The following is a 27162-nucleotide window of genomic DNA, read 5'->3' as shown; positions in this document are numbered from 1 at the left end:
TTTAAACATCAAAAGTCCTGTAAAAATTAACAATAAAAAAAGCCTGCACGGGCCTATTCACTGCCAGCCTACTTCTCCAAAAATTATGTCCTTGACTCAAGTCTGGACTGCCCAAAGTACAGTCAGGGTTCTATCCTTCTGCAATGGAGCTGGCACAAAAAGTACCTGACCTTTAAATGTCAAATGATAAAACATTTCTATGCTTTCTGACTTCTAAGGACAAACTTATCATTTGATATGCAACTATGTTAATAATTGCAGGTTCTTATACTGAATACAAATAATGCATGGTACTCTGAAAGGCACAATGGATCCACCTTACTACAAAAAATAGGGAAAAGCAGCAGTGCTGGGGGGGGGGTTAAGGAAAAGAGAATCCAGCTACTACAGTATGACATTAAAATCAAACAAGTACTATTAAAAGAAAATGTACTCTGTTATTGTCCTACAATGTTTAATGAACAGCCTCATCAGTCTTGAAATAATATGATTGTTAAGATCATTGCAAAGAGTTGCAGAAAGCAGTGAAGTAGTTAGATCAAGCAAATAAACTGATGACAAGGGTAGATCAAGCAAATAAACAATGATGACAAGAGTTAGTTTTAGCAAAGCAAGACACAAACTACTGATGGTATGGATTTTAGAATGTTACTACAAGGAAGAAAGCATCACACAGGACTGATACTTAGGCACAGTTAAGTGCATCTGTTGCTGCAGTAAAGCTAGCACACGGTACCCAGTGTTTTATTCTGTTATTCTTACTTCCTTCTGCACTTTCTCATTCCTGAATGGCACCTAACAAAACAAGGCCTACACACATTTGTGAAAGAAAGGTTATTTGCATTTAACACGTCTTGCAATATTCTAAACACAATTTAAACAAAAAATGAATACCCAATGTCTGATCAAAAACATAAGAAATTTTAAAATACTACCAAAAACTAAAGGAGCCACATATTTTCCTTGCATCATTCAATACTGAGTGGAAGACAGCATAATAGCAGTTCATATCACTTCTACAGAGTAGTACCCATAGAAAATACAGAAAGGATCTGAGCTACTAAGTGTAAGTTCACCAGACAAAAGCATAACTTAGGATCCTGACTTACTGAAACTGACCAATGTCAAAATAATGCACATTTGCTGATCATTTTTTTTTTCTGGTCATGCCACCTCTGCAAAAGTAAGCAAAACAGAAACAAATTGACAAATCAGTACAGTCTATGTTAGAACTGCTGACATTAATTAACAGATTTTCTTAAAGAATGGTTTCAGAAACATTTTAAGCAATAAGGCAAGTACAGCATAACTTAAACAGACAGGTATGAAACTACTACCCACTTAGTGAACATCAAATCTAGACCCACTGGTGCAAAAAGCTGTGGAACACAAAAATAACTCAGTAGGCTACAGTTATGACAAACTGTAGAGTTGCTATTCTTTCAAGTATCAACAAAGCTACAAGGAAGTGGCCATCATTCTGGATCTATGATGAGGCATTTTTTGAGCAAATAACTGTCTAGAGAGAGTAAGCATTTCTCTGACATGTTTGCTGGAGTGGCCACCAACTTTTTAAACTCTGCAGTCAAACCACCATTTAAGTTTTGAATTGACTTAGTTCAAGTACTATATACTCTCTTACAGGTCTGATTTGATGAAAACAAGTCAGTAAATCTAGGAGGAGTGAGGCTAAGGACAGTTAACGGAGTATGGCTATTTGACTGTCAACTCCTGAAACATGAGAATTTTTCGTACAGCCTTTGGCTACTTTAATTCATCTCACCCTGTATGGTACATTTTACCCTTCCACCTGCCGAAAATTAGCCCCAATTACTTATTTGGCCTATTTTTCCCATACAAGTGCAGGAGTTATCACAGGTACATTCTCTTGCGAGACAAGAGCTGATTACAGAGCCATCATCAAAGCAGATATCAGGGTGTCCTCCTACCTCTGACAGCTCCTAGCTACCCCTTTAACAGCTTCTGACAGATGCCATAGCTACTAGTCTTTGGAGAAGAAAGACATAGGCTTTCTCTTGTTTCTGCCTCAGCCTATGGCACCTGGCTTGCATATCCCTCTGGCCCAGACTTTACTGGCTGCACCACCCACAACTCCCTGAAGTTTCAAAGTGGTCAGCCTAGATGGGTGAGCTGTAAGTTAATCACTCACAATCTTCCTGCCCTGCCTCCTCGCCCCTAATTACCCACACAGGACATTTTATGCACCAATATAAAAATGTTTTTAAAAGTGGTTACCTTCTTCACTGCAAAATTACTACAATATGAAAGCTTATTCAAGCCAGAATATTATAAATTTTGTTTTGATGCAGCAGTTAATTACTGTCAAACATGCAACCTGCTCATATAAAAATCATACCTTCATACTGCAACATCAGAAATTAATTTCATTTTAAATGCATAAAATGGTCTATACACAGTGTGTGCCAGTTTTATTCTTAGTTTTCAGATGAACCCCAGTAATCCATCAAAGAATCACACCTGGAGCATGAGTAATCTGTTAATATTTTAGCAAATGAACTAAGGCACCAAAACATTAAAGCATGATTTGGACAGCAAGGGGTTTGCCCTAACCAGTCCTAAGCTTTGACATTTTTTCTTAAATTTGTTTACAGTCCTAGAAGTTAAGTTGGCTTCCAACTCAGGTTATGAAAATCCAATCTGTGCTGTATTACCAAAGGAATTTCCTAGCAGTAACCTTGTCTCCAAGGTTTAATTTCTTTTGGCCTATAACAAAATCACAACTCCATTCAAATAACATCTAACCTTACCCGTTTTGATGACACAGACCCTGAAAAACAAATATACGAATACCCAAAAGCTATAACCTGAGAAAAATATTAAGGAACAGCATACTGTGAAATACAGGTTCTTATATGTCCTTTTGTACTGGAGGGAATTTGTAATCAATTTAAAGCAATCAATTCACAGCAGAATCCAGGGAAAGTAATATGTTGTAAACAAACATTCTTGGGGGCTCTATTAGCCAACAAAAAATACGTACCAGGAAGACCTTCCCACTGATGAAAAATCTAATGGAGAATGTTGCAGAATACATATTACAAAACTGGTCAGCTTTAACAAGTACTAATTCATACAGCAGTTGTACAAACCCCACCACAAACAACCCAGCAATGAAGGCCTTAGAAGACTGATGACAGACACGCTGTGGACTGTAGTCAAAAGTTAAAGCACAGTCTGATAGAGATGGCCCCTCCTGTAGGCACTCAGTGGATAGTAGGTAGCCACAACAATCCTGCCATCGAATGTTTTCCCAGCCAACGTTTTCCGGGCTACTTTGGCATCAGCAGCACTTGCATACTCAACAAAAACCTGTAATGATAAGTGAAACAATTCAGCAAAATAACTTCTAAACAAAAAAAATAAAATCTGACAGCAGCAACAAATGATATGCAACACATTGCTGTAGTAGTAGCTGCTGCAAACAGACTGGTTTCTGAAGAAAAAAGCTGACATATAAGAGGTCTCCCCAGTACTTTTTAACTAGCAATCAAGTGGATGCATATGACACCAGTGCTACATTCACTTGACTTTCTAGAATATCATAGTTCTCTGTCAAGTTCACTCTTCTAGGCAGGTTTCTGAGCTACAATCTCCAATAATCCCACCTCTAAACTTTTTTGACTGATTTGCAGACGAGTTGCTACACATTCTTTGTACTGTTACGTGTGAAAGGTGTAACACCAGGAAGAAGGCACAACCTTTTTCTCCTAAATATCAGTATGCAGTGTGTGTAAATCCATATAGGCTCACCTACTGCACCCTGCCACAAATTCCGTCCATAGCCACGGAGGTTACAGAAATCATTCCAGGCTCCACTGGATACGTACATTACATCCAGGTTAGCCGACCCTCACAGTGTGAAGCAAAAACTGCCCCCCCCCCCCCACCAGCACTTAACTCTTGAAGTTCATTCCTTCACTGAGGCCAATTTACTTGATGCTTTTTACTAACTGTATGAATCTTATGGAGTTAACCATAAAAGCCTGATGACTACCCAAAAAAAAAGCAAAAAGCATGGAAAAAAGGCCAAGAAAGCTACTGAAGGAAGTGCAATTATTATCTTACTGAGACAATCCCTTGCAAACATTATTATGTTATTCAGCAGGCTGGTTTATAACATTCCTACCATTCGAGCTACGACAGAACCCAACCTCATGTACTATGACTGTATGTATCTGCTGTAGCGCTCACAATTCAGCAATTTTCTGTAAAAAGGAAATGTCTGAAACACAACATGCCACTTGTTTCAACATACACAACATCCTACCAGTTTGCCCCCTGCAACTAGTGAGCACCTTCCTGCAAAACAAGAAACAATGAAAAATTACCACTTAAATTATTAAATAAGTAATATAAAACTACATGCTTGACAAATTTACAGGAAAAGTACAGTTGTGCACACTTCCATAAATGTAGATGTTAGAGTGTGTTCACTGTTGCAGTCATTACATTTGGGTAATCTGCAGGCAGGTTGCCCTCAGTCGGCCTGGTTAACAAAGTCTTGGGTCCTGTGTTGGTTGCTGTCCCATCTTCCATGATGTCAGGGGTATAAAACATGCAGCAGACGCCATTACTTCAGTTTTTCTTGCCCCAGATGTCGGCAAATACACCAAAAAGGCTTTTAAGCATAGTAAAAGAAAGTAAAGGTATAGTAAGAGAAAAAACAGGGGTCTGGAGGGTGGGTAACCAGGACTGCAACAGTGAATACACTCGAACATCTACATTTATGGTAAGTGTACACAACTGTACTATGTTCTTCGTGTTTCACTGTTGCAGTCATTACATTTGGGTAGAATCCCAAAGCTATAGTTGGGAGGATGGACAGCTCTAAGGCCCTGCAGGACAGCAGTGGCAAAGCCAGCTCTGGATTTAGAGAAGAGAGGTAAATGGTAATGTTTGGTGAATGTATGAACTGAGCTCCAGGTAGCAGCTTCTAGAATGTCTCTGGTAGCAACCCCTCTGAGAAAGGCTGCAGAAGTAGATGCAGCCCTGGTTGAATGAGACCTGATCCCCTTGGGGATAGGTTTACCATGGTGCATATAGCAGAAACAAATACAATGGCTTATCCATTTGGAAATAGTCTGCTTTGAAATAGCCTTTCCCTCTTCCCCTGCAGCAAATGCCACCAGTAATTGTTCAGATTTTCTTAGAGATTTTGTCCTGTTTAAGTAGAATCTAAGTTGTCTATGTACATCCAATGAATGCAGAATCCGCTCACCCTTGTTCTGTGGATTGGGGAAGAAAGTTGTCAGATGAATGGTCTGATTAAGAGTCACACTGGATACCACCTTAGGCATGAAAGATGGATTGGTCCCGAGAGCCACCCTGTCTGGATAACAAATAATGAAAGGCTCCACTGCCATAAGAGGCTGTAATTCTGAAATCCTTCTAGCTGAAGTGACTGCTAAAAGGAAAGCTGTTTTCCAGGAGAGAAATTTTAGGTCTGCAGTACCAGCTGGCTCAAAAGGAGGGAGAGTGAGTTTTTCCAAAACAAAATTGAGGTCCCATGCACGAGTTGGTGCTCTCCTGGGAGGTCTTAAATTTGTGGCCCCTCTCAGATGCTGCTTTAACAGAGGATGAGCGAAGAGGGGAGGTTCTGTGTTGTAATGAGCTGAAATGGTAGAGGCATGGATTTTTATGGAAGAAAAGGATAGGCCCTTGTGAAGCATCTCAGTTAAGTATTGCAGAATCTGAGGAATACTGGGCATTGCTGTGCTTATTCCTTGTGATTGGTTCCAGGCACAGAATCTTTTCCATTTGTCAGCATAAGATTTTATAGTGCTAGGTCTTCTAGCCTCCAAAATGACATCCATGACTGGTTTGCAGAGGGATGCCAAGGGTGAAATTAGTTGATTAGCCACGCTGCAAGATTCAAAGTTTGGAGATGAGTGTGCAGAACTTTGTAGTTCTGCTGAAACAGTAGGTAAGGTGTCTGAGGCAGGTGCCACGGAAGAAGGTGTGACACATTGTGCAGGAGTGGGTACCAGTGCTGGCGAGGCCAGTCCGGAGCTATAAGAATCATTTTTGGTTTGTCCTCTGACTTTTAGTAGAACTTTGGAGAGCAGAGGCAGAGGGGGAAAAGCATAGACTGATGGGTTTTTCCAGCTGAATGATAGGGCATCCACTTTCCAAGCTTTTTTGTGATGAATTCTTGTGCAAAATTTGTCCAATTGAAAGTCCTGGGGTGAGGCAAAAAGATCTATGTCTAGGTTCCCCCATTTGCATGTCAACATGTTGAAAACTTGTGGTTCCAGTTTCCATTTGTGTGGGTCCATTAGATTTCTGCTTAGTTCGTCTGCCAGAGTATTTAGCTTTCCTGGCAGGAATTGAGCTTGTAGTTGTATCTGATAGGTCAAGGCAGTGTCCCACAACGCCACGGCTAGTCTGCAAAGGGGGTAGGAATGTGTACCCCCCTGCTTGTTTATGTACCACATAACTGTGGTGGTGTCTGTCTTTATCAGTAGCTGTCCTGGATGAAGGTAGTCCTTGAAGGCTGTAAGAGCATTCTGTACAGTTAGCGTCTCTTTCTGACTGATATCTAGGTGCATTTGAGTTGGGCTCCATTTGCCCTGAATGCACTTCCCTGCCAGATGAGCCCCCCAAGCATAGTCTGATGGATCTGTTGTTAGGGTTTGGGCTGCAGGGGGTAGAGTGAATGGCAGTCCCTTGTTTTGGTGGCAGGCCTCTGCCCACCATAGGAACTCTAGTTGCAGGCAAGGTATAATAGAAATCATTGTTTCCAGGCTGTGACAATGTTGACTCCATAAACTTTTTAAGTACCACTGAAGTTTCCTCATATGCAGTCTTGCATATGGAATTGGAAGAATGGAGGAGGCCATGTACCCCAAGGCCTGCAGAATTTGTCTTGCAGATAGCAGGGTTTTTGTGGCCACTTGTTTGAAATAAGTCATCAATTGAATTTGCTTTTCTTGTGTAAGGTAAGCCATCTGGGCAGTTGTATTCAAGCTTGCACCCAGGAATGTAATTTTTTGAGAGAGTACCAGTTGTGATTTATTTTTGTTTATGGTGTACCCTAGACAAATTAGAACCCTTTTTACAAATGCCAGATGCTTTAGAAGAATGTCCTTGTTTTCTGCCTGAATTAGACAATCGTCCAGGTATGGATATATGTGAATGTTTCTTTGCCTGCAAAATGCAATTACTGGTGCCAGGCACTTTGTGAAGACCCTGGGTGCAGTAGATAAGCCAAAGGGCAGTGCAGAGAACTGGTAATGCAAGTAGCCTGCTTTGAAGCGGAGGTATCTTCAGCAAAATTCCCTGATTGGGATATGCAGGTAAGGCTCTTTTAAGTCTAGAGTTACCAACCAGGCATCTTTGCCTAGCATACGTAGTAACTGTTGAAGAGTCAGCATCTTGAATTTTGGTATGTCCAGAAATGTGTTTAGAGTGGATAAATCTAGAATTGGACGCCATGATTTGTCTTTTCTGGGTACCAGGAAAAGTCTGGAAGAGAAACCTTGTCCCTTTTTCTCTTCTGGTACTGGTTGAATACCCCCATGTTCACGAGGGACAGAACTTGTTTCTGGGCCTCTGCCCACTGACTTTGGGGCAGATCTGGCCATCCGTTTGGGATTGGCAACGTGTGGAAGTGAAATCTGTATCTCTGGGATACTACATTTAAAACCCATTTGTCCTGGGTAATAAGTTGCCAGTTTCCTGCATGAAGTGCTAGTTTTCCCCCCAAAGGGGCGGCTAAGAGGTAAGTGCTTGGTGATCGTAGAGGGAAGTTATTGAGACTGTTTACCACAGGGAGGTGCCTTGTTGCTTCCAGATTTGGAGGTGGAGGCACCCCATTGTTTTGTTCTAAAAGTTACTTGTGACTGAAACCTGGAGCCTTTGGAATGTCTTGATTTGACTTGAGCGGCTCTTGAGGGGACTGGAAAGGACCAGTTCTTAGTAGGCTAGTGCCTAATAAATCTTGGAGGTTGCACTTGTAAGAAATATTTCACAGTTTGCATAGATTTAGCTTTATCTTCCATCTTTTTTAAACACTTCAGCCTTATTACCAAAGAGACGGTCCTGCTGTAAGGGAGCATCCAATAATTTTGCTTTAATATGGTCAGGCAGAGTTTGCTCTGAGCCAAGCATGCTTTCTTAGCACAGATCCAGTTACAGCAGCCCTGCAAGAGGCCTCCAAGGAATCAAAACCACATTGCAAAGTATGTTTTCCAACCTGTTCAGCTGAATGCAATAAGTCCTGCAATTCTTTATTTTCCACACAGTCAGAGATTAACATCATTTTCTGTTTAAGTAGTCCCATGATATGCTGTTGATATTTAAGCATATGAAATTGACAGTTTAAAGCCCTGATTGCCAAGGTTGCAGACGTGTAAACCTTCTTACCCCATCTATCCAGCGCCCTGGAATCTCTATCAGAAGGAGTAGGATTTTTGGCAGAAGAGGCCTTAATGCCCTTGGGACCCTGAGAATGGTTTCAGGATCAGCAACAGGGTTTTTGAAAAGGAATTTACGGGAGTCAGGAACCCTGTAGTATCTGGCTGGTTTACAAGGAGCCGGAGGCAGAGAATCAGGAGTCATACTAGATTCTGAAAAAACATCATCAACAATGTGTAGAACAGTAGGTATAGCCAAAGGCCTATGCTGAGGAGGAAGTAGAAGAAAATCCCCAAGTCTCGTTTTAGATTCAGAGAAATCCTGACTTTCCCAGTGGAAAAGTTCCCTTAAGGCATGTAAAGTTTCCCCAAAAGAAAAATCCTCTGGGGGACAGGCAGAAGGAATGGAATCCTCTGCATCAGAGTCCTCATAAGTAGGAATAGACAAATCCTGTTCATTAGAAGAGTCAGAAGAAATAGAATCCTGTTCAGAAGATTCATAATCAATGTCTTGCCTAGGCCTCCTAAAAGGCTACCCTTGATCAGAGTAATTAAATCTTCAGCCATTTTGATCATTTGTTTTTTAGGCATAGGGGCCTGCACATGTGGCCCAGGCGTCGGTTTTTTAGACAGATTTAGATTTTGGTGTTAGTTTTGAAGATGGCGTCGGTCTAATATACAAATCTGTAGGCCTGAAAACACCCTCAGAAGCCGGTGCCTGCACAGCGGCTCCAGACCCATCTATGGTAGAGACATCCGCGGGTTCCATAATTGAAGCATCTCACGGCATACCGGACTCCGAATGGGTCTCAGTAGAGGCCTGCGAATCAGAAGTAGCGGGTATCAGGGGCTGCGAAAGTGCCTCACTGAGTACCGGCGACTGGCTTAGGAGAAGCGCCGTCATCGGTTTTGGACCTCGACAGTCTGTCTCTTTCTTTGTGTTTTTTTAGGTATTCTGGTAGTCGGATTGCTAACAGATGACATTTCTGGATGGTTAAATCTTGAGCCAAAATATTTAGAATCAAAAATATACTGAAGTTTAATCGTGCATTGATTAAATTTAGCACAAAACCGACAGCAAGGCACATTGTGGTCAGGGCCTAGGCAAGGAATACAGTACAAATGAAAATCCTTATGAGGTATTTGCTTCCCACAAGTAATGCAATTATTAACTTTTACTGACGTCAGTAAGGAGCAAGAAAAAGTTTCCCCAATGGGGTATTTAGCTTTTAGTTGAAGACTTCTATTCTGAAACTCGAAAACGTAAATTTCAGGAGTCGGCTGACCGGCACTTGCAATCTGCTTCTGTTTCGGGCACCGTGCGGCAAGAAAGACTGATATAATGGCGTCGGTTGCACGTTTTATACCCCTGACGACCTGACGTCATGGAAGAAGGGTCAGCAACCGACGCAGGACCCAAGACCTAATTAATCATGCCGACTGAGGGTAACCTGCCAGCAGATTACCCAAATGTAATGACTGCAAAGTACAGTTTTGTACCTACCATAAATGTAGATGTCCGAACAGGATAGCATCCGCAGTCCTAACAAACGGGTTGTCCTGTCGTCAGGCAGCCCTTCGGTCGGCCGGATTCCAAAGTCTGGGTCTGGCCTCGGCTGGTGTCGCACTTCACCCGACGTCATCTCTGCTGGTCTTCGGGTATAAAGGCATCAGCCGACGCCATTTTCCTCAGTGTTTCTTGCCCCAGATGCCAGTTGCCCTCTTTGGAAAGCTAAATGCCAATGTTTCCAAAAAAGGTAGAAGGCAAACACAAAAAATAAGCATGTATGTACATATATACAAACAAATACACCATAAGAGATCCCCAGCTAGCTATTAGGAGGGTAAATACCTAGGAGTACCACAGAGGGAAGGGGTGGGTAATCCTGACTGCAGATGCTATCCTGTTCGGACATCTACATTTATGGTAGGTACAAAACTGTACTATGTCCTTCAAGGATGCATCTGCAGTCCTAACAAATGGGTAGAATACCATAGCCAAACTAGGGGAGGAGGAAGAAGAATTATGGTGTAGTTAGGATCCCTTGCAAAACAGCAGTGGCAAACCCTGCTCGGGATCTAGAGTATAGAGGTAAGTTATAATGCTTGGCAAATGTATGCACGGAGGTCCAAGTAGCCGCCTCAATAATGTCCTTGGTAGCCACTCCTCGAAAGAAAGCTGTGGTAGTGGCTGTAGCCCTTGTAGAATGAGGCCTTATGTTCTGTGGAATTTGCTTTCCATGGTAGGAGTAACAGAATCTTATGCAATTTCCTATCCACTTGGAGATTGTCTGTTTGGAAATTGCTTTTCCTTCCCTTCCTGTTGCATAAGCTACTAGAAGCTGGTCAGTTTTTCTATTGCCCTTGGTTCTGTCCAGGTAGTAGCGCAACTGTCTATGTACATCCAAGGTATGCAGCAGTCTTTCCCCCCCTGTGCTGTGGATTGGGAAAGAAGGTAGGTAGGTGGATTGCCTGGTTTAGAGACACTCTGGATACCACCTTAGGCATAAATGTAGGATTAGTTCTCATGGACACTCTATCTTGATGGAAGATTAGGAAGGGTTGTACTGCCATTAAGGCCTGTAGTTCCGAAACCCTTCTTGCTGAAGTAATTGCCAGTAGGAAAGCAGTTTTCCAGGATAGGTATTGAAGATCTGCTGTTGCTGCTGGTTCGAATGGAGGGAGTGTCAATTTTTCTAGCACAAAGTTCAAGTCCCATGCTGGTAATGGTGGTTTCCTAGGAGGTTTTACATTCTTGATTCCTCTGAGGAACTGCCTGAGTAGAGGATGTGAGAAGACAGGGGATCAAGCTGTATTCTGCAGAAATAGCTGATGCATGTATCTTGATGGAGGAATAGGACAGGCCTGTATGGAGAAGCTCTGCCAAATACTCCAGGATGTTGGCAATATCTATCTTTGACGCATCTTTTCCTCTTTCAGTACTCCAAATGACAAACCTTTTCCATTTTCCTGCATAGTTCCTTCTTGTTGAAGGTCTGGGCCACAAGGATAATGTCTTTAACCCTTTGGGATAAATCTGGATTAGTTGCTCTTATGTAATGTTCCAGGCAGTCAGTTGCAGAGTTTTCAGGTTTGGATGCATGATGTTGTAGTCGCTCTGAGTTAACATCAAAGGAATCAGGGGTAGTGTCCACGTTCCCCCCCCGAGACATGCTCCTCAGCAATGGATACCAATGTTGTCTTGGCCAATTTGGAGCTATCAGAATTATCCTTGGGCGTTCCTCTTTGATTTTCAGTAGTACCTTGTGCATCAAAGGAAGAGGTGGAAATGCATATGCTGTCAGGCCTTTCCAACTGAAGGATGGAGAGTCCACCTTCCAAGCAAGTGGGTGGTATATCCTTGTGCAGAATTTCTTGAGCTGGTGATTGAGTGGGGATGCAAATAGGTCTATTTGTGGCATTCCCCATTTCTTTGTGATGGCCTTGAAGATGTCCGGGTGTAGCATCCATTCGTGAGCATCCGAGGTAGTTCTGCTTAACATGTCTGCTAGGATGTTTTCTTTTCCCGGTACAAATATTGCCTGTAACTGAATGTTGTAGCTCAGAGCCATATTCCATAGGTCCAGAGCCATTCGGCATAGGGGGTATGAATGAGTGCCTCCCTGTTTGTTGATGTACCACATGACTGTGGTGTTGTCTGTCCTTATCATTAATTGGCCTTCTTTGAGGAATGGTCTGAAATTCTGGATTGCTAGTTTTACTGCCAGCATTTCTTTTTGATTTATGTGCATGTGCAGGTGCAGCTGATCTGGAGTCCATAATCCCTGAATGCATTTGTCCAGCATGTGGGCCCCCCAACCTTGGTCTGAGGCGTCCGTTGTGATGGTTTGGCTTGCTTGAATGTTGTGCAAGGGCAAACCTGGGTTTGACTGGCATGCTTGAGCCCACCATAGGAGCTCTTGTTTCAGGCATGGGATTAGTGGTATTTCGGTTTCTAAGCTGTGCCTGTGTTGAGACCATAAATTCTTTAGGTACCACTGTAGCTTTCTCATATGCAGTCTGGCATGGGGGACCAGGATTATGCATGATGCCATGAAGCCCAAGGCCTGCAGTACTTTCCTTGCTGTTAGTTTGTTCTGCTTTGTTAATGCCAAGAAATAAAGAGGGAGTTGTTCTTGTTTTTCTGTAGTTAGGAATGCCATCTGTTTTACTGTGTCCAATTCTGCACCCAAAAATGTTCTTGTTTGGGATGGTATCAGTCTTGACTTTTTTTAATTGACTGTGTATCCCAGGGCTTGTAGTAAGCAAATGACTCTGTCTTGTGTCAGCTTGCTTTTGTTGTCCGCTTGTATCAGGCAGTCGTCCAGGTATGGATAAATTTGGATTCCCTGTAGCCTGCAATGAGCGATGACTGATGCCAGGCATTTCGTGAATACTCTGGGCGCAGTAGATAAGCCAAAGGGCAATGCTGAGAATTGATAATGCTCTGATCCTGCAAGAAATCTGAGGTATCTTCTGCAATTTGGTCGTATGGGGACGTGCAGGTATGCCTCCTTGAGATCTAGAGTTACCAGCCAACACTCCTTGCCCAGCATGGGAAGAAGTTGCTGTAGGGTCAGCATTTTGAATTTTGGAACAATGATGAATGTGTTTAAAGCGAACAGGTCGAGAATAGGTCTCCAACTTTTCTCTTTTTTTGGTACTAGGAAGAGTCTGGAGTAAAATCATTTGCCCTGTTCTGTAGGTGGTACCCTTTCCACAGCTCTCATCTTTGTTAATTGAGCTATCTGTTTTACAGCTTCTGTTTTTTGATTTGGTGGTAGGTTTGGCATTCCTCTTTTTACTGGTAAGGTGTGGAAATGAAACCTGTAGCCTTGGTCTATAGTTTGCAAAATCCACTGGTCTCTTGTGATATAGTGCCAATTTTTTGAAAATAAGGCTAACTTTCCGCCTAAGGGTGCTGCTATTTGTTCCCTGGTAGGCGGTGTCAGAGCCAAGTCACTGTGATTGTCCTGTTGCAGTGGCAGTGGTTGTGTCTGTGCCTCGTTGGTTATTGCCTTGCCACTGGCATCCTCTGTAGGCACCTCCTCTGGATTGATTTCTGCCTCTGGAACGTCTATTCCTGCCTCTCTGAGATTTAGAGGAGTCTGGAAAGGACCAATTTTTGGAAGGCCAGTTCCTGCTAAACCTTGGGGGCTGAACCTGTAAGAAATCTTTAACTGTTTGTACAGATTTTGCCTTCTCTTCCATTTTCTTCATTACTTGCTGGGCAGGAGAACCAAATAGACTGACCTTATCCATAGGAGCATCTAATAGTTTTGCTTTAACATGATCCGGCAAGACCTGTTCTTTCAACCATGCATGCCTTCTTATAACTGTGCCAGTCATGGCTGATCTAAATGAAGCCTCCAGTGCATCATAGCCACATTTTAAAGAATGGTTACTAACCTGCTGAATGTTATTCACCATTTCTAAAACATATTTCTTATCTAAGGAATCATCAGAGGACAGTTTCTTAGTTAACTGATCAAGCATAAACTCTTGGTATTGGATCATATGAAACTGACAGTTCAAAGCTCTAGCTGAGAGAGTAGCAGAGGTGTATACTTTTTTACCCCATCTGTCTAAGGACCTGGATTCCCTTTCAGAAGGGAGAGGGTTTTTCGCTGAGGTCGAAGCTACTGCCTTAGGCCCCTGGGAGATATACAAGGCAGATCCTGAGACTTAAGTGATGATGAGTGTCCGGTACCCTGTAAAACCTATCGGGCTTGGCAGGGGCTGGAGGTAAAGTATCAGGAGCAGTGCAAACATCATTAAATGCATCATCCACAACAGGAAGAACTGGAGGTATAGATAAAGGCCTATGTTGCGGTAAGTGTAGAAAGGTCCTAAGCCTTTTTCTTGAATCTGAGAAATCTTGTCCCTGCCATTGGAATTGCTCTCTCATGGCATGTAAGGTTTCCCCAAAGGAAAATTCCTCTGGTGGAGAGGCAGAAGGTATAGATTCTTCAGCATCGGAATCTTCATAAGTAGAAAAAGGAGCCTCTGGATGGTCTGTATTGTCTGAATCATCAGAAGAGTCATCTGAGGACACTGGCTCAGGGGGCTCTGCTCTAGGTCTCTTTTCTGTTGAGAGGCCCTGTCTGGGTGAGATTGGGATCCCCTTATTAAAGAGATGAGATCCTCTGCCAGAGTAAGCATTTGGGAACTGGAACTGGGCCTGTGAGAAGGGGGCTTAACAGGCACAGACTTAGCAGTTTTGGCTGCTTTAGCCCTGGCAAAGGCCTTTATAGACATGGCTGCAGGAGGCCTTGCAGCACCACGTGCTGGGGTAGAGACATCCAAAGGGATGGTGTCCGATAATTCTAGAGGAACCACATTAGTAGGCAAAACTTCAGAGGCCGATTCAACTAGGGTAGCAGGAGCCTCGGTAGTAGTCATGGATTCGGCTGAAGATTGACCCGTTTGCTCGGTTTCGGTCGAAACCGAGACACTCGCGGTTTGCTTAACCGTGGTTTCGGCCGAAACCGCGGACCGCGAGTGTCGGTCTTTTCTTTGCGTTTCTTAACAATTTCAGACGTCGGTGGTTCCGGCGGCCTAATGTACGCAAAATCTGAGCCGTAACACTGTTCAGCAAACTCTGACCGACGCCTAAGCGTTCGTCGGTTGAAAGAAGCACAGGCTAAACAGGCTGCTACGTCGTGGTCTGGGCCTAAACAAGGTAAGCAGTAAGAGTGGAAATCTTTATGAGGTATTTGTTTCCCACAAGTTAAACAGTTATTCACTTTTTCTGACATCGGCTGAGGCAAGAAAGAGTCCCCAACGGGTACTTAGCTTTTAGAAGTCTTGAAGTAGTATTCGGTAGTAGTAATCTCTGGATCTGACCGACCGGCACTTGCGAACAGCTTCTGCTTGGCCACGCGGCAAGAAAGACTGAGAAAAATGGCGTCGGCTGATGCCTTTATACCCGAAGACCAGCAGAGATGACGTCGGGTGAAGTGCGACACCAGCCGAGGCCAGACCCAGACTTTGGAATCCGGCCGACCGAAGGGCTGCCTGACGACAGGACAACCCGTTTGTTAGGACTGCAGATGCATCCTTGAAGGACATCAGTGAAACACGAAGAACATCATCAAAAACTGAAGCTGGGAGAGAGCACTCATCTGGGGGGGGGGGGTCAAAAAGAAAGCACTTCTGAGACATCAAGGAGAGCCCTCAATACTAGACATAAAAGATGTACTCTATCTACATAATTTGATCTACCAAAGGACCACTCTCTTGTGTTCTTGGATGGCTTGAATCCCATAAGTTAGCACACTAAGGTGGAAGGAGCACAGAGATCAGCGAATCAAGTCTTGCAGTAGTGACTTCTCAAATGTAGCCCAACTTCCTATGTTACAGACCAGACAAAAGTACTTAGTAAAGGTGGATACTATAGGCCAAGTGGCCATGGGACCAACATCTACAGTGGAGACATTCTTGAAGCAAACTTTGAAGACAGTTGCTCCTCTGCAAGACTGAGTTCTGACTGCAGCATTTGTTAATGAATGGTTAAGCAGCCTGATGACAAAAAATAATGCAGATAAAAATTCAATCGGGGACAAGCTGTTCTTTTTGGTATGAAGATGAAAAGGTCCATTATCCTAAACTCTTTCATCTAACACAGGTAATATTTAAGCTGTTGGTGCATGTCCAGTATATGAAATGCTCGCCATTCTCTAGTTTGCATCAAACAAAAGCCAACAAGGGAAGCTCTAATGATGTAGAGAGATAAAGTCCTAACTACGAACTATATGACCCAAATTCAGATAGCAGCTCAGACTTCTGCTTGAGCTGGGGGGAAGAGAGGAGTGATGCAACTTCATCTGCTTGTCCTTCAGGGGGGGGTGGGTGTACATATCTAGGAGCTTGTCCTCAGTCATGGAGAATTCCTGATAGAGACTGGAGATCACACAGTACTGCTGACTTCAAGGGAGGGGGGATTTCTTCCCTTTTGGAAGCAGATGACATACCCTCGTTGACAAGCCCACTGCTTGCTGAACCCTGAATAGTATGGGACATACAGAGTGGTGGTAAGGGACCCAAATAAGCGCACAAAAAAAAAAAAAAAAATATCAAACCAACCCTGACAGCTCTCAAAAACATAGCCACTCTGAACTGACACTCAACCTCCAGCGGGGGGGAGACGAATAAAAAGGCTGACTGACTGCAAGAGGACTGATGATCAGAAGGGGAAAAAAGACAAAAAAGCAAAGGAAACCAGGAGATTGAGACCCATTCAGCCAAACTCCAAAACCACCTTCAGAAGGAAATGTGGTTTTATGTGGCTTCATCAAGAGTAACAGTGTCCATATGCAAGATCAGACATGGTTCCCTTTGCATAAGAAAAAGAATCTGAGAGATCTTATGAGTAAAATGGCCACCAGCAAAATTGTTCAAGAAATCAACTTCAACTCTGCTGAGCTAACAGATTCACATGAGAGACAGGCAAACCTATCCAACCATGAAAGCTTGGTTTTCTCCGGGAAGGAGTCTTCAAAATAATCTAGTGATGCAGTAGTCCTTTAAGGTCACAGTGCTGTCCTCCACAATGTCTAGATGCAGGAGGACAACTAAATTAAGAAACATGGCTTGAGGTGGAGCTGGCCTGCTACAGGGGGAAATCCTTGGATCGGGATAGTTTCCTGAAAATATATACTTTTTGTCCACCCAAAATGTGTCTGTCTTTGTTCTCTGAACATTGCAACAAGATGTGGAAACAGTGGGAATATACACAGGAACCTGCCATGCCATGGGACAGGGAATACATCCACCACAACTTTCACCATGCCCTGCTGAACAGAGAAGAGGGGAAGGTCACTTACACTTAAGTGGCAAATGGGTCAACATCCAGACATCCCCACTTCCGGAAGACCAATGACTAAGCAGAAGCACCAAACCTCTATCTTCAGGAAAAGGCATGAGGTGTAGCTCTGAGTGACAGGCAGTTTAGTCACAACCCCAAGAAAGTAAACCAATGACTCAGTGATGCTCACTGCCTCCCTGCTCAAGGGGCATGCCTGCGCTGGGTGTCATACTATGGACTGCCTGCCAGATTGAATGAGGAGAGCGCTAGAAATCACCTTTTTCTGCAAGGTCTTTATTGCCAGTACTGGCCTCAGCTCCAAATGGCTGATATGGAGACTAACTGCCAAAGAAACACACTTCTCTGCCCCATGTGGAAGCTTGGGGAACTCCCCAGCTTGTAAACAAGCAAAGCAATCTCTACAATCAGCATGGGCTCAGAAACAGAAGTTCCACCAGAAGGCTAATGAGAACTGTCCACTCCTACAGGGTCTGGCAATAAGGGCCTGACACCAGAAGCAAATGTGGGCGAACTGCAGCTATCAAGTCACTGACATCTCACAGTCCATCACAACAGTAGTAGCCTCAAAGGGACAGCAAAGTCCAAGCACAGACCCTGCATGTTGTGCCGTCACTTAGCCCAGTCAAGGCTACGTCATCACAGGCTCCCTTCCAAGTGCAAGAAATGCTGACATGTAAAGAATGTTACACTGGCCAATAAACACTTTCCTTTATTCACAAATTATGACTTTATCCAATTTATGCTCACCTAAAAGGACTGCAGCAATGGCTGCATCCACAGAAGGGTTAATTAAGAAGAATTCTATGAAGGAGTTATCAAGTTATTTCTACTGAGATTCTGCCACCAAAACTATGGTGAAGACTCCAGGCACCAGGGAAAGCACAAATGATAACACTTTGCAGTGGAAGTCATATATGCTCAGAGTGAACTGACAAGTTCCTATACAGATTCCAAATGCTCATGCGCAAAAAAGCACTTATTCTTTTCAGCAAAACCATTCAGGCACCATGTAGAAGCAAGGTAAAATTGTCCAAAGGATGACGATCAGAAAAGTACAGTCATGTAAGTAAACTTACCGTAACAGTAAATGTTCAAATTATTACTGCTGCAGTATCCTTAGGCAAGGATCCTTACCGGCCATGAACATAACACCCATCCAGCTTCCAAAGCTCCATGGCACCTTCCACACACACAAACCGTTAGTCAGCTTGCGCTGAGCTGAGAGTGCCACACCCCTTAGAGCTCTCATGCTAGAAGAGAGAAAGAGAGGTGGATCCATGAAACAACAATGCTAACAACAAAAATCTAAATGTTCATACCCTGGCATAAACAACACACCAAGAAACAAGGGGGGTGGATGATGTGAGGGAGCAGCTACTGCAAAAGAGTGATCATTTGAACATCTACTGTTATGGCAAATGTACTTACACAACTGTACTGTGTTCATCATACTGATCACTATTGCATTATCCTTAACTATATGGGTAGATTACCACAGCTTACTACATTTAGGAGGTGGAAGGAGAAGAGTCCAGGAGCCCCTGGAGAATGGTCTTAGCAAAGTCTGATCAAGACCTAGAGAAAGAATCAAGCATGTAATGCTTTGTGATGTATGTAAAGAGGACCAAGTTACTGCTTCTAGAATACGTTTAGAAGTCAGTCCTTTCCAAAAAGCCATTTATGAAACCAATGTATTGGTAGAGATGGCCATGATCCTTGCCTGGAATAGTTTTGTAGTGGTGAGTATAACAAAAGGTTAGACCCATTTAGAAATAGTCTGTTTTGACACAGGTGGACCCTTCTTCTTACCTTCACAAGAAATGATCAACTGATCCAAAGATCAGAAAAAATTAGTTCTGTTAAGGTAGTACCAGTTATCTGTGGACATCCAAGATATGGAGTTCTTCCTTCTCCCTCATTTTTAGGAAAGAAATATGGGAGGATGGAGAGTTTGGCTTAAAGTAAACTAAGATACCACTTAAAGTGTAAAAAAGAAGGATTAGTTCTCAAAGAAACCCTGCCTCTGTGGAAAGTGAGATAGGGCTTACTCACCACAAGGGCTTGCAACTTAAAACACTCTTCTTGCAGAGGTCAGAGCAATCGGTAAAACAATTTTCCATGTTAAGAACCTGACGTTAGTCAAATCTGCTTTTGTTCAAAAGGAGCAAGCATTACCTTCTCTGACATGAAATTCAGATCACGAGGGGCCACTAAATTTCTTGGAGGCCTCTTATGCAAAACCCTTTCAAAAGTATTTTGACATCAGAATACATTGAAAGACGAGGATCCATGGGCAGACATGCTGAAATGGCCAGTAAATGAACCCTGATGGAGGAGTAAGAAAGGCCACAGAATAGTAACTCACACAAATACTGGAAAACAATGAGCCCTGAATGGGAGATGCCTATGTTGTTATCAACTAGAAAACCTTTTCCATTTGCTAATATATGCTTTCTTAGCAGCAGGCTTTCTTGCCTGCTGCATATCTTCAGTAAACAGGTACCTAAAGAGAATTATGACCTTATCATCCATGCAGTCAACTGAATTTGGGGTCAAGGTGTATTTAAAAAAATGATCTTATAGGAATAGATCCATTCAATGGGGAAGCTTGTGGTAACTGACCCTAGTCATTTACAAAAGTAGGGAGAACCACTGTTGCCTGGGCCAATCACCACAATGACCTTGGGGGATTCCTTTTAAATCTTCAGAAGTATCCTGATATCAGTGGAGAGAGTGAAAAAGCATACAGGAACATGCCTGTACAAGGATAAGAAAAGGCATCTGTCTTCCAGGTCTTTTGCATGGAGCCCTGGAGCAGAATCTTGACAGCTGATTGCTCAAAGAGAAGGTAAAATAGGTTTACTTGAGTAACTCCCACAGATGGATCAAAACTTGGAAGACCTCCCAATCTAGTTTCCATTCATGAGGGGCTACCTTTTTCGTGGTCAGCTTGTCTGCCACTAAGTTTTGCTCTGATGGAATACAGGATGCCTGTCAAGTGTGACTGTGCTGCAAAGCTATACTGCAGATAAAATATTTCTCATACTGACACAATTAGAATAAACTTTAACATATCAGCCTGACAATTCAAAATTGTGAAAATAATAGTTGCAGTACATACACACTTTCTTCCCATACTTGCCAATAATCTTCCCATCCTTGTAAGACAGTAGCATTGGAATTAACCAAATGTTTAGCAGCAGCATGATTAACTAAAGCTATAGCTGTAGGGTCAGGTTTGGGAAGAGCATATAAAAAGTTAAAAACACTTTAAGAACTTTATTTATTATCTGTCTTTTTAGTGGCAGTAGGCGAACTCTCAGGAAAATTACAGGTAGTGACACACATTGTCCAGAGCTGACAGAACTGGAGAAATGGGTGAAGGTTCAGGAAATGCCTTCTGTAACAGCTCAGTATTTTCTGAGGGACAGAGAACGTTTTTCCACTGACAACACTGGCACATTTTGGAAACGTTCACAGGAAAAACTCCCACATCCAGAATCAGAAACTGAGATCTCCTCTGAGCCTACATCAGAAAACTGAGGAGAAAACTCTGTATCTGTCTTTTCATATTCCTGTCCAGATTCAAAATCTTGAATTTCTTCAAGAAAAGATGTATTCCTCTTTCTTTTTACCAGAAACCACTTTATAAGAAGGCTCAGTTGCCTGAATTAAACCCCTGAGTCAACCCCAGTAAACTAATCCTGTCAATAGGAATTGGGTGGAGTAGATACAGGCATGGTTTTCTGTTTCTTTTTGACAGGAAAATGGGGTCAACAGTGTTATTAAATGCAGCACAGCTCCCACAGGAATGGGCATAACATTCATTCTCCCAGCACCACAACTGTCTTTCCCTTGTGCCACGATGGGACCCCAACAGCTGCAGAGGACATGGCTAACTCTGGTCCACAGTGGCTGTAGGTGCTACACCATAGGGATATGGAGTAAAAGATGAGTGGTTTGAGGAACAAGCTATGGCCATAGCAGAATCACCCACCTGCAGCTTAGGCAAACTGCTAGCCTGCTGTAGTGGCTAAGGCTGTTTGCTTTTCTTTTTGTGGACTGAAGAAGGACTAGTCAAGACATAAATGGTGCCTCTTTCCTTGGGAAAACAAGCAGCAAAACCCAGTAAAACTTTGAAGTCTTTAAAAGTCACTTTTTTGTACAAAAACACAGTAAAAGGCACTTCAAAACATGTTGCCAGCCCCCAAAGTACAATAAACACAATTTCTCCACAAAAAAAAAAATATTTTAAACTTTTAAGCTGACAGGAAAAAAGAGCACTCCCATTTAAAAGTACAGTTAAGTCTCATGACAGCCTATTAAAACACAAACTCCTAGCTTAAAATATCTTTCCTAAACAAGGAAGTACAGTAAAACAACATTTTAATGTGGGAGGTTTTCCCCAAAAGGAACTTATCTGCCCAACAAAGGAACACCACAAGCCAACCATCAACCACAGCTCTCTTCAAAGGCAGAAAAGCTCTGGAGGGCTGGGGGCCAAACATTTCGTTTTACTCAACTCAGCTCAAGCTGAATAAAGATTTGAGTCTCTAGAAGATGCCCTGAAGCTTTGGAAGCTGGCTGGCTGTTATATTCTTAGTAGGATATAACCACTGTAGCTAAGGCTACTGCAGCAGTGATCAGTATGCTGAACATCTGAACACAACAGATGTGATATTTGAAGTTGCAAATGTAAAGAATAGGATGGAAATTAACCATCTCCTTCAGGATCAGAAAGAGATGGCAGTTAAACTCCTGATCCTCCATTCACATAGTCTCTTTACCTCTTATGAGCAAGTACACAGTCTGGCCCTGTACAAAACAACTCAACTGAAATGGGCTCAATTTCCACCACAGTTCTTTAAAAAGAGGTGTAGGAACTGCTGAGCTTCAGAATGTGGACTGAAGACCACATCAAGAACCCATTGACCCCCTATGAAGGTAAGTTAAGCTAGGGAGAATTACTCTACCAAGGGCTGTACTACAGCTGAGTCAACATTCCAATGACCACTGGGGTCATCCTTTTGTGTCTCTTAGGCAGTACTAGGAAAGGGAAATATTGTGTGATGTTTGAAGGTCTTCTTCAGGTGGCAACTAAAGGCCTCCTCCTTCTGGGATTGGCTGTGCCTAGAAGAGGAAGGAGTAGAAAGGGAAGGAAGAGGAATCATAGAAACCTCCAGAAAGGTGAGGGCGTTTTCCGCCTCACAAGGTCATTAATGGGGTTATGGGTAGGTTGGCTTTATGACGCTTCCATCAATAAATGCCACACAGGACCTTATGTCCAAGTTTCTTCTTCAGGGTAGACAGCCTTAGCCACAAAATTCTTTTCAGACAGACCCAAGTGTCAGACCCTAGACAAAGTCCAATGCAGTCAAAATTACGGTGGAACACATGGCACTCATGGGAAAAGCCACACAGAGTCTTAACATTGTTGCCCTGCGGACAACAGTCAGGGAGATCCTTGAGCTTATTCAAAGGCATCCCTACCATGTAAGAATGGAACAGTCTAGTAAGAATAAACCTAAACAAAGCAAAGGAGAACACACTGCTGCCACTACTATCAAGCCTCTCCTGCAAAAAGCTACAGACTTCTTTGCCAGCTGGCAAAATGTTGTGGTCTGTGGAATCTACATGTGACCACGGAGAAGATACAGGGATCAGCAGTGGGATACATACTAAGTTCCTCTATTTACTGAGACAGAGCTTGTAAACAACTGGGGAGATGAAGGGGCAGAATCAGGGCGCATCCAGGCTGCTTCCTTGCATCCCAAATGACTCCCTGCAGGGGACAGATAATCAAGGGATTAAGACTAGTCCAAGCTGTTTGTCAAAAGCCTGAGGTCCTCCTCAAAACATGCTATCTGGTAAACAGGCTTATGGAGACATGGACTCACCATCCTGGCTCAGGTCAGAGAATGGCCTTGGGATACTCTTGAACACTGCTGCAGCCAGAGTGTCAAGGAAAATCATGCCCCAACTACCCAACAGAGTAAACTTGCACACACTGCCCAAGAGTGAGTCCATAACTGACCAGCACTTGGAAACCAACAACTGATTATCTGCCACGTAAGGGCAGTGAGGTGCCTGTGCCAGGTCTGACACAAGCTTCAGACCTGAACTCTCCAAGGCTGCATTCCTATAGTAGCTTACTGAGCAAGGAGTGAATGGGGCACCTGGTAGAAGCAAAGCATTTTAAAAGAAGTTTGCCAGATTACAAGCAGCCACATACATGATCAGATACTGACCACCTATCAGACATCTTGTAAACTGTTTTTTAAGGTAGGTAAAGAACTTTTAAAATCAAACAGTACATACATTTCACAAGTTGTCATTAAGCAATCAGCACCCATTTCAGTGAAAAATCCAGCACTCTGTTCCTCTTGCCTTTCTGTGGAAAGCAGAACCTGGACAAAACTGCATTTTCCTTGACAAGAAAAACAAATATTTTCCTGACAACCCCAGAAAATAAAAGTCAATCTGAAGAGAGGACTACAGCTGCAGCTCAATGTTTCTGCCAGGACACCAGACTCCACTAGGAGGCGGGACCATCAACAAGACATCAATGGACTGTTCCTCTTCCAGACATGTATCACTTAACTAGTATCCTTTGTAAACACATGGAGACAGTACTGGCTGTGTTAACGGAGAAAGACAGCACAGTACAGTCCTACATTATAACAGCCAGCAAATGCTTTTGTTTAGTAAATGCTTAACTTGGTCTCCTACTTTCAGGAGGGTACTTCTGCCCTAGTTGACGTATTCCAACTGGTGCTATGTAAATATTTGACTTTAATAAAGACATTCAGTACAGCTCCTCAGAACAGTTAACAATAGTATACTGTACAGATGCAATCCTAATTTAACATTTCACCCATGAGAGAGCTCTCATAAAGCCACACTTTAATTGAAATTTACCAGTTTGCTTTTCTCTGAAGCTCCTGTACACCATAGTCCATTCCATTTTGCTTTTCTCTGAAGTTCCTGTACACCATAGTGCAGTCATACCATGACATTACATACTTTGCTACAAGACTGAGCTTAACCCTTGATCCCAAACGTTTGCTGGAAGCACTGACTGAGGAAATTTCCTAATAAAATCAAGGAAAAAAATGGAAAGTACATACAAATCTATACTTGAACAACTTAGATGAGGACTCCCAACACCACCCAATGACCATACCTACCATCAAACTGCAGGGATATGGAGAAAAGGTATTTGAGAAGCATCATACATGGTAAATGATTGTGTGAAGTATTCACCATAACTGTAGATGTCTGAATAATGTGATAATTGCTGCAGTGTCTGCAGCCAGGTATGTGTCCCATTCTTAATATCAAACTCCTGGAGAGAATGAGACCTTCTACGGATTGTCTCGGGGTTAAACTAGCACAATGCTGACAGGAGAAAAGTTAAACTCTGGACATAAGCAAAATAATCATCTGTTGTGAAAGTCATTCTGGGGAATCCGTTTTCTGCACACGAAGCAATTATTCACTTTAACCACAAGCACAAAATCAGAAGTGTATTCAAAATCACATTTTCAGCTGAAACAAAAAAATAACGAAAAACATATGGGTTAATCACCTGGCTCCTGGAAGTAGGACAACCAACAGACTCAAATCACTGTAAAAACATACAGCTACATACAACTGCTTGACAAGAAATACCCAAAGATGGTGTCAGCTGACACACACCTTACACCACCAAAGTCCTTCCTGGTGGAAAGGTCTTGGTTGTAGCCCTGGGGGAAGGTAAAGCTATGGCTTATCTTCACACAGGATATCACAAAAGTAAGGACTGCAACAGTGAATAGTACAATGAACATCTACAGATGTTCAAACAATATGATTATTGCTGCAGTATACCTAGACTAAGAGCAATGGGGCTGCAGGTGGGTTCTAGTCTTATGGCCAGAATTCAAGAAAGGTCAAACATCCACAGCCCAGGCACAAGGTTACCTCACCTGAACAGGACATCAGATGGAGACTCAGTTCTAAAGAGAGTAACCATCACCACCTATAATTCTCTTCTGGAGCATGCAGTCATGAATAAATATGCCTTATAAAGTATATTAGGCTATTAAGGATGTATGGGTAGACACTGTGATTGAGGTCTAGCCTCGATGAGGTCCTTAATACGAGTCAACACTCCAGAGGAAAGAATACCCACAAGACAGGCATCTATCTATCTATATACATCTTTACATCCACACACACACACACACACACACACACACACACACACACACACACACACACACACACATATATATATATACATGTGTGTACACACACAAAGATATATATATATATATATATATATATATAAATATAGGCGCACAATCCCGGTTTTGAGTTCACAGCTGGACTAGTGTAGGGTATGTCAGGATGTTAAGCAGTTGAACTCTTTGTACCAAATTAAACTGGAGTGGGTTGGAATGTTTAAACTTTCATTATGAATGAAAGTTCAAGGAGAATGAGTGAGTGTGTGTGTGCACGCGCTTTTTTCTTCAGATTAGGGTTACAGTTATGGCTAGAGAACAGAAGCTTTAGTGATGTGTGTGAGCATGAGTATCTATGGGTTAAGGTTACAGTAAGGGTCAGGGAAGGGAATAGATTTGACACCTGCTCTGAATCTTAGAAGTGAGTATTCCCCCTCACACAGGGCAGATACTGCATTCCCACATTTGCTTACAGGTATAGAGAGAGTAACCACCTGCACAATCATCATTTCTTTCTTCTCTTCACCACAAGCTGTTGAACTGAAGATGCCCCCAAATGGGATGCCTCATGCAATCCCAATGCATACCAGGGCTAGTACCTCAAAGGAGAACAGCAGACCACCCCGGTCATTTGGAGAAAGTGGTGTAGGTCAGAAAAACATAACTGAAATCGGTAGGAATGGAGAGAAAAAGGTTCAGAGGCACTCCAACCATGCCCTTAGCAAGAGAGAGAGGAAGCGGGAAGGAAACTAGGACTCCACAGTGAGCACACTCAAATCTACTGTTATGGTAAGCTACTTAAAAAACTGTATTATGTACTTCATGTGTTTCACTATTGCAGTCATAACACATAGAATGATTCCCAAAGTTGTCCCACTTACATATGGGAATGCTGGTTAGTATGCAGGAGACTAGAGAAGACCTCCATGAACAGGTGATCAAATCTAGGCCTGGTTGTCAAGCTGTAGTCATAATTTTTTGAGAACACGTGGCCAGAGGACCAGGCGGTGATTTCTAGTATGTCCTATGTATGTACCACCTCTTCAGACTGTCTGCCCTCCCAAGCAGAATGTACACTGACTTGAGCAGGCAAATTCTTACCATGGTGCTTGCAGCATAAATCAATAAATGATCCAGCCATATGGAAAAAGTTTGCTTAGAGATTGGTAACCCCTCCCTGCAGCAAAGGACAGGAACAGCTATTCAGTTTTTATCATCACCTTGTTTCAAAGTAAAATTTCAAATGTCTATGTGAATCAAAAGACTGCAAGTCTCTCTCTCTTCCCTGTTCTGAGGAGCTAGAAAAAAAGGAGGTAGAGATGGATATCTGAATGTCTTGGTTAAAAGAAACCTCTAGAGCTACCTTTGGCATACAAGAGTATAATGGTACCCTTTTTCTTTGTGAGACTACGGAAAGATTTCTTGCAGTAAGTGCTTGCAGTTCTGAGACTCTTCTTGCTTAAGTGTAGACTGGAAGTACAATAGTCTTCCAAGTCAAAAGTTTCAAATGCACAGTAGTTGCAAGCTCACAGGGGATGAAGTCAAAATCTCTTAGACAAAGTTCAAGTTTCATGCTGGGATTACTCTCTTTCTTGGTGAGCCGACATGGAGGATGCCTCTTCAAAAACTATTTTGCTGGAGGGCTAGAGGGGGATCCAACAGCAGGGCCCATCTCTATACCGGAAGAATGCAAAGTTCCTATAATCACGGCTGC

General features: G+C 42.8%; 1 protein-coding gene across 4 annotated transcripts in view; it reads right to left on the bottom strand.

Annotated features, from left to right (window-relative positions):
• Positions 1–437: 437 nt before the first annotated feature.
• Positions 438–27162, bottom strand: part of UHMK1 (U2AF homology motif kinase 1) — a 512108-nt gene continuing 485383 nt past the window's right edge. For 3 of the 4 annotated variants that reach the window (XM_044085882.1, XM_044085883.1, XM_044085884.1), the window contains one exon: positions 438–3351. In XM_044085882.1, coding sequence (XP_043941817.1) covers positions 3205–3351 — 147 coding nt within the window. In that variant the 3' untranslated portion in view covers positions 438–3204. The remainder of the gene's footprint in view (positions 3352–27162) is intronic. The other variant, XM_044085885.1, reaches the window with a different exon arrangement.

The sequence above is a fragment of the Protopterus annectens genome, chromosome 10.part0 (genome assembly GCF_019279795.1).
Source record: "Protopterus annectens isolate FY-2018-M chromosome 10.part0, PAN1.0, whole genome shotgun sequence".
In the NCBI taxonomy this organism is placed as follows: Eukaryota; Metazoa; Chordata; order Ceratodontiformes; family Protopteridae; genus Protopterus; species Protopterus annectens.
Note: the sequence above shows the minus strand (reverse complement) of the source record. Positions and strands in the feature narration are given on the sequence as shown.